This window comes from Dermacentor andersoni, chromosome 11 (genome assembly GCF_023375885.2).
Source record: "Dermacentor andersoni chromosome 11, qqDerAnde1_hic_scaffold, whole genome shotgun sequence".
Taxonomy (NCBI): domain Eukaryota; kingdom Metazoa; phylum Arthropoda; class Arachnida; order Ixodida; family Ixodidae; genus Dermacentor; species Dermacentor andersoni.
Window position 1 is genome coordinate 110,729,061 of NC_092824.1, and position 13,282 is coordinate 110,742,342.

Below are 13,282 nucleotides of genomic sequence, written 5' to 3' on the forward strand. Positions count from 1 at the left end.
TGCATGAAAAAATCAAAATGGGGAATGGCAAAGGTGATGTGAGAAAATTAAAATGGTGGGGAGGCCTAGTGCCCATCCCCACCACATTCCTCCATCCGGCTGCTGATAGCGTTCCAATATTTAAGTGCTTCCTTGGATGCTCCAATCGCGTGTAACAAGCTGTAGCTGTCGGCATTAAAGAATGGCACTGCTATAACAACTACAAAGAGGGGTCACAGGTGATATGCGAGCACCGCCGAGGCATCGCTTTAGAGGCCCCAAAAGGGGCCTTTTAAAAATTGCGAGAAGGCTGCATGGCAGCCTGTCAGCTTCAGAAAGCCAGAAGAAACGCTGAGGCAAGATCGCCACAAGCATCTCGCAATGTACTTGTGACTGGCTTGCACAAGAAAACATTATGTCCGTCAGCCTTGCATGCTTTACACGAAGCTTGCCGAGATCCTTGTACAAGGCATCCAGGTGCTCCACCTAGTGCAGCGGAAAGATCCTCATGAAAACGAAGCACCAGAGGCACTGAATCATCTGCCAGACCTCCGGTGAGGACAACGTTGAGGCAGCCTGCCCTACCCTGTCATTCCTGCTGTCGTCGCCGCCGCTATCTGATGCAAGCACATTCGCGACAATCGCCTCATCGTTTAGAAGCACTTAGTTTCCAAATCTATAGCTGTGTGCTTTTCACCAGCAATGCCGTGCATTGCCGATCATCAGCGGACGGATCAGCTATCTTCCGTTCCGGCGGCAAGTCAAACGAGGCTGAGAAACTGCTTGGCCAGGAACGATTTCGATGCAACCAACAAAGATGTACGCGAGCGACTTAAGCTGTTTGCAGAACTGCGCTGAATGATAAGGAGCCAGCGAGCAATCTGGGAGCCGCGCAGTTGGCATGGTCCATTTGTGTTTTGGAGAGTGGCGCAGCGCAGAGCTATGGGCGCAGCCCATTCTTGTTCGCAGGGATGAAAGGGCGACGGGAGAGAGGCGTGCAGCGGCTGTTCGAGCAGTGGCCCATTGTGCAGCAGCTTGAATTTCTCGTTTTCTTTTTTACTTTCAAGTATTTCGCATTTCCCTACCTTTCAGCTCGGACACCCAGCAGCCAGACTACATCGTTACAACCGATAATGCGGCATTGGGGCATTGTAGTAAGCGGGTTATTTCACTATGGGAAAACATGCAAGAGTTGGCGGTGCAGCAGCTTCTCATTGTTATTACCGATATTCTGTTCAAACCAGTATCGTTATAAGTGGGTTCGACTGTATCGGCATCTTGCATTAAAGCACCTGAAAGCCAGCAATAACGATTCCAATCCTCACCAGCCTAACGAAAAGCAATGGCTGTGCGGTGTGGCTATGATGAACACGTGCCTGCAAGCACGGGTACTTTAGCTATCACAAGCACTGCGTACCTTTTGTCATAGGTTTGCCATGGAATTACAAACACAAGATTCCAATAGATATGAAGGCACTTGCAGATGAGCCCAAAGAACGACCAGTGCCAGCGGGCAACCACCGGTGGTAGGCTGGGCCAGAACAGAGCGCAGAGCAGGAGAGAGAGAGTGGAGGAGATGGGCGAGCGTAAGCAATGGGACTGTTGGCTGCGAGCGGCGATTAACCCGTTATGGATAAGTGTTGCCTACGGGCAACAAACCAGAACATTTTTTTTTTCTTGCATAGTTTTGGTATTGAGTACGGAGTTTCTGGCTAAATGTCTTTAGCCCCAGCTGAATGTTTGGCAGCAAGCATCATTAGTTGGTTTAGAACAGAAGTGCAGGACAAGGAAGAAGAATTTTGGTGCCCGACTTCCTTTCTTTGAAAGCACGTTCAGAGGCAACAGGCTGATTCAAGATCTCTGGCTGCAGTGGCATCACATAGGTGATATAAAGCAAATGCAATCTCCAACTATGGTTCGCAAATGACGAGAGCTGTCTGTACATATTCCAAACAAAGCCACAAGTGGCTTGAAGGGAAGCCTACTTCCAGTTTTCTGCTTGGTGTTGCCCTTGGTCTACATGGTTGGTCTACATGTTTTGCACATGCACAGCCTTTGAGAAACATTTTTTTGGTCATACATAGTGTGGTATTGCTTATGGTGCACAAATTCATGACTCTGGCGACTTACATTATAAGTGGTCTACGCTTACATCTAAAATTAACAACTGCTTTTGTGGGACAAGTTCTGGGTCAATTTGAATTAAATTTGTTGCATTCGACAGATCAAGTTAGATTCTAGTGATGCAGAAGCAAAATTTTGGTTTCAGCTTCTTCCAAAGCAATTAGAGGCGCTACATGACTGGAATTCCATTAGATCTGTCGCACTCTGAGCTTGAAGGTGACAGCTCTTCCAAGTGCTCCAAGCTGGAGTGCAGCACTCCGAATGGACCAGGTGAACATGTTCTGGGTGATCAGATTGGACCAGCCGCATGAAGGCATGCTGTGAGGGCACTCTAAAGGGCTTGAAGCATTTAGTCGACTGTACCACAAATTTCCTCTCTATAAGTGCCCATTTGGCACAGATAGATGGCCTTCTGTCGACCATGGCCATCTATAATAAAACTGCCAGTCCAAATGGAAGACGAGCATGTGTGAACAACAAGCGCATGCATGAGGAACAAGTGATCGACTAGAACTTGGCCAAGAAGGCCAAGAGAGCACAGAGCTCAATGGTGAAGCAACATCAACTCGCAGGAAACTGCAAAAAGCACCTCTTGCGTTTGTAGCCATTTAGGCTCCCTTTGCCAGAGTCTTCGTCAGAGCTCGAACAGCAGGAAGAATCTGATGATGATGAACTGGATCCCGACGAACTGTCCGAGGCGACACCAGAGTCCCGAGACACATCCACCTTGTCAGCAACAGCAGCTAGCTCTGGCCTATGCTCCTGGTCAAGAGAACACAAAACCAGAATGAAACAGTGAGAGTTCAAAAACCTGCTTTTATCTTAGTCAAATTATTAACGCTAATTTCATTACGTTGTACATCAAAAGCAGTTAAACAAATCCGTTCTCACTTTGCAATCAGTGAAAGAGACATTGGACAGGGTTTCCCATGTAACTTGAGTCATAATATTAAAAGATGTGCAGATCCCACGCACTGTGGGAATCAATGTAAGTGAAGCTTTCTATGCTGTTTGCTTTGATTGATAATAACCAGCCGTGATATTGACAGCGAATGTGTAATTTCTTCAGCATTCAGTCCAATATGAGAGTGGCGAGTTGATGTTAGCGCTTTTCTGTCTGTGCCTATACCCAACGTTAACCCACTATCGATGATTTCAACTTGAAATTTTGCCATGCTTGAAGCGCTTTCAGACAGCTAGCGCTATCCAGCGCTTAAAAGAGAAACTTTTTCTAGTTTTGCTTTCCTGTTTCTTTTTCCTATCAAGGGAGGGGGGGGGGGGGGGCATTTTTAAAGCACCTTTTAGACGGGCGTGATGAGCGCTTGTAGCTTCTGACATGGCATCGATGTCACATGTAGCTGCCCTTCGGAAATGGCAAATTTCAACGCAGTTCGATGAGTCTGCATCATACTTTTCTGATGGTGGTAGCAGCACAGACTCGGAAGATGATTTTATTTCATCGGACATCAGCACAGACGGCAAAAGTGCGTAAAATAGCCCTGGAACGTCAACACTTATCCGACGGCAAGTTTCGTTTTCTACTCTGAACCGTTTCGTCGCTGCCACGCTCAGATCAAAAGATATCCGTCACAGTTCACAGTTCTTATCTGCAGAGTGCCAATGTTGTTTGGGCAGGACCACTTCCCCGCGGTGGTGCAAAAAGTAGAGTTTTGCACAAGAAGACAGCTGGGAGCGGACCTTGGCCTTGTGCTCTGCATTGGCCCCCGGCGGTTTACAAACGCTGCTGCAGTGCTCTTATGAACCGCCTTACATTTTCCTTTGTACATAAAGAACTTCAGTAGATAGAAAGCTCATATTTGCAGGAATGTTCTATATAGCCTTTTTGTTCAAAAGGTATATTTCGAAATTTTTCTTTGTTCTCTTGGTGCAAAGCAGCATCAATGTTTTTAATGAGTTATCTCGTTCTCGTTACAAAATTTTCTATTAAATAATTTTTTTCAAATAACTTTTCAAAACGTTTGCTTCAAAATAATACCATTAGAAAGCACACTTCTTCTTGTACAAAGTGATACCATACATTCTAACAGCAAGCATTTGCTGTAGCAGCAAAAGAATTGTTTACTAGACTACCCATAAACTGCCTATGTTCCCACATACAGGTAAGCGTTAAACGTTACCTTACGTGCACTACTGCTTTTTGGCTGTGTGGTACCCAGAACACACAGGGAGACGTATTTGCTTGAGGCATTGTTGCGCGCCGTTCGTAATCTCTGAGAGGGCTCAGCATTATCACTGCCTCACATGGCGCATTGCATCGTGGCAGAAGAGTGCCAAAACCACTATTTACTTATGAGACATGCCATAGTGGTGGACTCCGTATTAATTTTGCCACCCTGGTGTTCTTTAGCATGCACCTAAATCTAAGTGCACTAACGTTTTTGTATTTCACTCCTGTCGAAATGCGGATGCGATGGTTGGGATTGAACACATGATCTCATGCAATGCCATGGCCGTCAAGCTACAACGGCGGGCCACGCAACCACTTTCGTAGTGTTGTATAGACCCCATGATGTTTTAATGTGGCTTTGCATCTGCATGCCCTGTATCAGTTGCCCGCTTGATAAATTTGCATGGTGTTTATTTTTCAGAAATAGCAGAAGCGTACCATACCGTACCTTCAGTTTGCCCGCAACCGCTGTTTCCTTGTTTTCTCACGTCATATTTTCCCTCTTGCACCCTCTCCCCCTATATGGGAACTGCTAAAGTGACAAGTCTGTTATTTACTCGTTTCGCAATAGGGCCAGTTCTGCCCAATCTTGGCCTACTCTCCTCCTTCTTTCTAGTTTTATGCACATCCCCTCTGGACTTGCATGTTAGTAGAAAGGTGCGGATGTGCAAATATTGAATCGAATATTGAATAATGATGTGCACATGCATTTATTAGCAAGTTGGGCTAATTTCTTATCGTGGAACATTGCAATTACATTGTCAATATTAAAGAAAACAAAGTAGTAAGCCGTTATAATAAAGCATCGTGTATTTGGCTCATATTTACTTAGTAAATTTAGTAATTCCTGCTAGCTATCCTCGCCAGCCTGTGCCTTATTATACCACATGAAATGCCCATCAAATCAGAGGCATTTGACCCTGTTCCAATCATCCCTCCTTGCACTTGCTGTCAAGCAATAAGCTCAGAATTGAAGGTGGCGCTGAAAAAGAAAGAAAGAAAAAAGAGTGCACCCTTGTGTGCAACACCACGCCCCTTGCTACTGAGAAGCTGGTTTTACCGCACAGTTTAGACGTTTAGTGCCTAAGTATGATTTACAGGCAAAATTTTGATGGCAGCACGACATCATCGCAAATTCAGCACAATATCGCCCCAATATTCTTATATTAGATAGAAATAAATGCTAAGAATCATGTTTGCTCCTGTACAGCCAGTAATATATTCGATTTGACTTGAATATTTGTATCCAACCGAATATTCGGACGTGTTCAAGTATCTATTTTTCAAATCGAATACAAATAACAAAAATATAATCTTGGATAATATTCAAACTTTTCGAAAATTTGCACACATCTGTACAAAGGTAAACACCGCAGTTTCTGCAATGCTATTGTGGGGGGGTCACGAATAATTACAGCTGTCAAGACTGTAAGTGGTGACACCTATGGGGCTTCAGAGGGCATTGTGCACATGCGACGCGATGGAAAGGTGTAAATGAGTTTGTCACATTGACTTTCTTCTCTGCCACACTCCTGTCACGTGTATACATGTTCTGAACTACCCTCCGATGTGGCGTGCAAGAACACAGCAGCAGTGCAAAATTCGAAGGAAGAGGCAAAGATAGCTTTGATTTAAAATATGCAAGTGAAATGAAAGTTAAATATGCAAGTCAGACTATTCTTTGTATATCGACTAATCACATAATTAGTAATTAATTAATCAACTTCATTAAATATTACATTCAGAGCAGAAGTGTCAACGACAAAATCGTAGACCTTCCTGAAAAATTCCTGATACAGCTTTTTGCTGCTCAATATATGCTATACCAAAATTTTCCGGCGAAGCCAGTTAAATAAAAGTACTGTGCCATTAATTGTGCAGCAGTTTTTTGTGTTTCCAGCTTTTTTTCAGGCTTGTCAAAAAGATATTCCATAACATGTACAGAGCAATGGAAAGGTAGATCAAGAACTTTTTATTATGACCTACAATTTTCTGACTGACACTTTCGCTCTGACTATAATATTTGAGAAGTTAATTAATTAATTAATAACTAATTGTGTAACTAGGCAAAATAGAAAAATAGTCCGACTTGGTCCTAGAAATGACAAACAATGTTACCTTGGTTCTGTACAGCCATGAGGCACTCGCACATTTTTAAATTTTGGCACAAGTTACGTAGGACACCCTGCCTTATTCCACTTAGCAAAGAGCCCTCATTTCTCTCACTGTACAGCCCCATTACAGTAAAGAATTCAAGACAAAGTAAGCATCCACTATAATGGGAAATATAAAGTAAGAAAAGTCACTTTTCTAACATGCAAAACTGCTCAAAAAGCAGATTAACAGTTTATTGGGCCATAATTCATAAGTGTTACTCATGCCAGTGCAAATTTGTTCATTTCTTTGGTCCATACCTTCCACAGAAAGGAACAGGAAGTTTGGCCACAGAAAGCTCTTGCAAACAAGGCTTAGCCAACCTAGATGAGAATTGAATTGTTTCCCTTGTAGCTTGTCATGCCAGCATGAATTGCACAAACTATAGCAATGTTCTGTTCGACAGTAGTAAATCGCACAGGAACTGGGATAAGGCAAAACCAGATACTGTACAGTGCAGTCACCCAACTGACTAATGTGGGACATGCCTGCACCACTCACCTTGAGTGCCTCGTACCACTTGCGCGAGAGTTTTGGCCTTCCTCGCACCGTCTTGTGCCACACTATGGGGAAGTTAGTGCGGCTACAGAAGTTCTGCGTCACCGCGATGGTGTGGTCAAGGTTGAGCACCACATGCCACCAGCCGCCCGGCACAAACACCACCTCGCCGGGCTTCTGCACAAGCTCCAGCTACAAAAGAGAAGAGCAACAACATTGTGACATTAAGAGAAATGTGTGCGAGAGGTGTAGGGCACCTGAAGCAAGGAAATTCAGCATTTAAAACAATGTTGTTATCATGGGTTACAGCATGACTGCTGCTTCTGAATGAGAGCTAACACATGTGACCAGACATCACAACATGCCAAGCGCTGCCATCAGTGCCAAGAAAACTTCAGATACAAGAAATTAGCAGTCTAGAGATAGAATAACTCTAACCAGAGACAAAGCCTTTTGCTTCATTTCTGTAAGGTGTCGACTTCCGCTAGTTGGTTAAGATCCACAGCAAATTGCAAAAGACATGGACAAGCGAGGGCATGACTCTGGTACTGTGTGTCAAGGTTCATGTCTTCCGTCCTGTTTTCACTACCTTTAATTTCTGCACCTGAAAACATGCAGTGCATGCAGAATGAGTGCAGCAAGAGGTAGACAGAACCACTATGTATTATAATGGCATTGCACTTCACCACACACATGGTGGCGTGTTTGGCATGTGTTGAGGAGCTTTTTAACATCTCTCTCAATTAAGGGCATGCATGATCGAAGCTCCTATTGGGCCAGCTCAGAGGCCCACTTCTCACAAAAGCTTCGTGCAGCAAAGGCAGCTCAGCCTCCATGGTGCTACAGTTTCTATGCTTGCCGTACTTGATGTGCTTCTGACAGCTGCCTAATTAAAGAAAAGATTATATTCAGGGAGCTCCGTATTCCACTCAACATCTCTTCATCTTGAAGTTGTAAGTCGAATGTTCGCCACCGTTCACCAGCACTTAGCACACAATCAGCACTGAGTATGTGCAAAACTGTGTGGGCAAAAAAGTCGCTAGAAAGCAGTGGCATGTGCATACTGGTGACTTACACATGCTGCAACACAAGCATAATTGTTTTCACGCAACAAATATCTTCCTTTTTAAGCAAAGGACTGAGTTACAAACGGAGCTCACTGGCTTGCATTCTGTAGGCCAGGATGGCTGCTGCGTCCTCGGGTAGACCAGACGGAACCACGTGATGGCTTCATCACCCTGTTTGCCTCCATCTTCAGGCCGCAGCTTCAGCATCTCCTTTGGCGTGTGTGTTGGGAACAGGCACCACCTGACAATATAGTAACAAAAAAGTCATCAAGCAGCCCACCCAAGCAGCTCTCCCCATTTTCAAAGTCGTAAGGGGTACAATGACATACCAGGCGCATGAAGCCAAACAGCATGCAATAAGATATCTTTTGAGTTTAAAGCGCTACAAACAAAATCTAATCACCCTTGCATCATTCACCATGTTTTCTCACCCACTGTCACATCACACCCGCATTAAAGGTGTTCTGCTGAATTTGGAATATCCCACAATGATGTATCACTGAACAGTTTGGGTTCAAAAGGAACAGAGTAGGTGCAGTTCAGCTGTTGAGTAATCGATTGATAAATGAATTCATTGGCTAATCAACCAATCAGTTACCTAAGCTCTCAACCAACCATATAAGAATAGATAAAGATGAACACTGACCTTTTGTGGCCATGCACCAAGGCATTCCAGGCGCTGGTTCCCAAGGGATCAATGTGGATACCAGTGCCTGAACGGGCAGAGCCCATGACAAACCAGCGATACGGAGGCCGCTTCTCTTCACCGGCGTACTGGAACAGGTCATCGGTGAAGTAGGCAGGCACTTGATAGTCCTCCAGCAGCTTGGCACGCCGCGAGTGCTGCAGCGCAGCGCAGATACACGTTAGTTCCCTCTGCAGCACGTCTGCTTCACAGTGACAACGGCAATCTTCTGCATGACAGTTGACAAGCAAAGTTGCTTTTTACTGAAAGCTTTCAGACGCATATTTGCAAGCAACCTGCACATTCCCAAGCAAAGGCGCAAGATGCAGGTTTAGGTTTCAGTACATTTTCTTTTACACTGCAGTTTTGGATCTCCATGACTAACACATAGAAGCACAACCAGAAGTGTTGAAGTGCAGTGGAAATTCTTGTTTATGTAAATATAGATAGGTACACACATATTTCTCTATCCACACAGTTTTTAAAGTCATTAGATATACACAAATACAAACACAAAGGAATGCTACATGGCAGGACAGTCAATATGCAAAACACAAGAACAGGAAAAGGAAGAACTCACAAAGACACTCAATTGGTTGAAATAAAACAGAAAGAAGCTCCAAGCAAACACGTGCACAATTTGCAAAAGTACTGCAAAACAAAACATACAAATCAAGCGGTTACACTTCTAGAGTGTTAGTAAAAGCTGACAACTGCACAAAAGTTTTAAACAAAGTTGTAATGGTAGACATTTACATTTTCAATAATCCTTTTCAACACAAAGAAAGAAAGAAAGAACAAAAATAACAAAGAACGATGTAAGACAATGCTAGTTACTACAATAACACAGTTGTTGGCATTTGATCCCCATAGAAATGCAAGTATAGAGGTGACTGCATAGTTCCAGATGACAGCAGAGGCATGAGCTACAATGTTGACATGGTGTCCCAATACGGCACAGTCCAGATTAGTGACAATGCACTGAGCACTGTTCCCTTGAAGTTAGATTCAAGCCTAGTACATATATGCTGCTGAAGCAACTTAATTTGCAATCTTGCTCTAAACAGAAGAAACAAACTATGGTTTCAAAGCAATGTTTCGCGCAATGAAGTTTAGGACTCAGTATCTCAAGCTTGTTATACTGTCTCATATATTGCAGGTAATGGTACAAAGGCTAGAGATTCACTCACTGCTTGCATTCACAATAAAAAAAAAAAGAAGAGTGTGCCACATATGAAAGAAAGACATAGGCATAAGTCATGTAATTTGATGTAATCACAAGTCTCATACTTTAACGTCCCAAAATGTGACATGATTACTGCATGGAAGGTGTCATAGAACTGAATATATCTACCGTAGAAGGAACGGAGTACCCAGTTTCTACAACAAACGACCATAGTTTCATGGTAGTTTGCAGTTGCAACGAAAATGTAGTGCAATGCACACTGGAAGCACAAAAGTGCACAAATAATATGCAATCTAATATAACCTTTCTGGCTTCAAGTTGTACTTGTATGTATATAAGAAGTCGAAGTTATTCCTTAGAAAGTGTCGCGGGTTAAAAACAACTATACTGCAAAGCAAGACTTCTACGCCTGCCCTAGTATTTGCGTAGTTTCACACTATTGCCTGTTAAGCATATGCTCCATTACAAGAAAAAAAAAAAAAATCCATTGTCGCATCTTGTATATCAGATGACTTGTGGTAGTCCTAGTGTCATGACAATTATTTTACAATTTATTTGTGTTGTACTTTAAATAGCATATCATTCTTGCTGCTTTAGAGGATATGTGTATATTGCTTGCTTGCAGTGGGAGAGACCATTCGTGAAGAATTTGTGTTTTACTATATCGGTTCTGAATGCAGGCCAAGAATAAAGAAGAGATTTATGTGCCAAGTTCTGCAATAGTAGTTCAATAGCCTACAGTTGAAGTACAACGCCACTGATACATTTCCGGCTGCTGCATCTTATTGGACGCTCTATATTGCGTTTGCATTTTATAGTGCGCAGAATACTATCTTTCCAGCTCCTAGGTCTCATTTCCACAGTACTATATTGAAACGCATATCAATAGGGTTCTTACAAATGAAGTGTTTTAAGCCAAAATCTAATTATGAGATTGTGTGACACTGTGCTAGTTGGAAGCCTCCGAATTATGACCACTTGGGATCTCGCCAAAACTTATTACATGAGCATACCTGTATTTACCCAAACCGAAATGCAGCCAATGATCAATGGGGTTCTAATCTATTTTCTATGAGAGTATTTTTATTACAATAGAGCTTACTGCGTTGTGTCACCAGTATACTTACTGTGTTTTGCATGCAGGCATACTGCACAAGAATGCAGGATATTATTAAAAAGCTCAGGAAAATAGTCCATATCACTTATATTGCACTTATGGCGTCTGCATTTCACACTATGTTTTAGTATGACTGATACTTTGCACATGCCTACCGGGATCTTGTTCCGTTTTCTTACACCCTGCAAGTGAAAGCACAATTATAGCATTACGTGCATCCATAACTCCATTTGAGCTAAAAAAATATTGCAAAAGATAAGGAAGTCATCCCAGTTTTACTGGAATATATGTACAGACACCACTAAACGGGCAACAGACCGTTTACACCCGAATTTGCCAGTGTATCATTCATTGACTATTAAAAAAAAGCTAAATTAGATAGTCGTCAAGACCTACATCGGCCTTCACTTAGACACAGAAAATGCACATCTAAAGCATCTTTAGTCTTGGCATAAAACTGGACTACAATGCATCAATACTAGACGAAACACATTTCTGCTCAATTTTTATAGGCCAAAACACCACAAAGGTACACATCTTTCTCCTTACATAAATGCTAAAAAAAGAATGGTTCTGACACATGTAGGAATAATAGCAGCTATGCATTAGAAAAAAACATGCTTTGGATTAAAGTAATAAATGAAGCTATGCAGCCAAAAGGCAAGCAGAAAGAAGATGCCACGGTCTTCTGCAAAAGCGGTAACACTGCCATCAGTCAAGGCGCTAAACACACTTTCCACGAGGAAATCGCTACTTAGCTTCTGGCGGCTTCCCTGTCTCCTAATGCAAAACTCTATGTTTCAATGACACTGTGTGTGTTGTTTTGATAAATTAGGAAAAATGGTAAGCATCTATTACAATGGGCTTTGCTATGGCACATAGTAATTCCCATTAGTCGTTGTCTTGCTAGACACTCCACGGTTCAGTACAGGGGCCAGTGGCATGTATTTTAAGAACATGACTCTCAGCAAACACCATATGGTTAAATTAGCCATGGCAGAGATGACAAATTTGTCACCTGGCATGCTTGCCATCAGCAATATATTTATGCTTCTCAGTCTTATTAAGTGCCTTGGCAGTCAAGTTGCACTTGTGAGAAAATGCCCTTTGTAGCAGTGAAGAAGCATCATGCGACAGCATAACTATATTCAAGTGTGACTATTACTTAACAAAACAAGACAAAAGGGTCACAGCAGGATGGAGGCCTGTTCAACAGTAGCCTAGCAATGTATGTGTCAGGCTGAAGCCAGTGTTTCAACAAGGAAACCCTGAGGCAGCTTTCGCTTGACTACTGCTGTTCCACAAAACACCCGAAGCCCCTCCTCTATCCTTTCCTATTTCAAATGTTTCTGCTTCCGTAGACCTCTGAACGGCTACAACTCTGAATTCTGTTTAGGCAAAGGCTTCGGTACTACAGTTGTGTGAAGTGCAAAAGCAACAATGTCAAATCACTCACTTCGCCAAAGCTGCTGTCAAAAATGTACAAGGGGCTGTCATCTCTGTTGTTCTCCATGTAGTAGACAAAGTACTTCATCTTGAGCTTGACGCTGTAACCATCATTGTCTTCACCACACTTGAACTTCTGATTGCGGTACTTCCTTGCCAACCTCTGTCAAGAGGAAAACCAAGAAACACAGGTGTGCACATGAGCATGTGCAAGCAATGACATATAAAAGGCAAATTAATGCAACTCCGCGATCACACTACCTCTTTCAACATCAATGTTCCCTTCTATGTAACCCTGGCCTTAGTATGTTACTTGAGCAGCAAAAAGTGTTGTTGGACATTCATGTTGTTAGGCGAATAGTCAATGAAGGAATAAATACATAAACTATCGAGTAAGAGAAGCATACTGCAGTGCTGACTTCACTGCAACACATGTAAAGAGAAGCAGTACATTCATATAAGGACTTGGTGCCTCGCTAACCGGTCCTCAAGCTCAAGTATGCTGAACAGGTCCCACAAAGCAATGAATAACAGGTGAATGATTATCGTTTCATCTAGCAGAATCCCGCAAGGAACAAACAACAAATGAACAGCCCATATTCAGATGCTCAGGCTGACCGAGGGCTGTAACCAGCAGGAGCGCTAGGGGGCTCTGACACCATCCAAAATTATCACTGCACGGATATCTTGTTTAGCACAACTTAGATATACATGTCAAATACATGCTTATGTTAAATTATGTAAGACAGTCGAATCTCGTTAATTCGAACATGCTTAGTTCGAACTTTCAGTTTACTCGAACTGACGCTGTGGTCCCGTATTCCAATGGGCAAAAATG

General features: G+C 42.8%; 1 protein-coding gene across 2 annotated transcripts in view; it reads right to left on the reverse strand.

Moving 5' to 3' along the window:
* Nucleotides 1–13,282, reverse strand: part of JMJD6 (Bifunctional arginine demethylase and lysyl-hydroxylase PSR) — a 198,262-nt gene that overhangs the window by 5,740 nt on the left and 179,240 nt on the right. For both annotated transcript variants that reach the window (XM_050186335.2, XM_050186336.2), the window contains 5 exons: nucleotides 12,455–12,607; nucleotides 8,657–8,853; nucleotides 8,104–8,251; nucleotides 6,947–7,135; nucleotides 2,693–2,865 (listed from right to left, as the gene is read on the reverse strand). In XM_050186335.2, coding sequence (XP_050042292.1) covers nucleotides 2,693–2,865; nucleotides 6,947–7,135; nucleotides 8,104–8,251; nucleotides 8,657–8,853; nucleotides 12,455–12,607 — 860 coding nt within the window. The remainder of the gene's footprint in view (nucleotides 1–2,692; nucleotides 2,866–6,946; nucleotides 7,136–8,103; nucleotides 8,252–8,656; nucleotides 8,854–12,454; nucleotides 12,608–13,282) is intronic.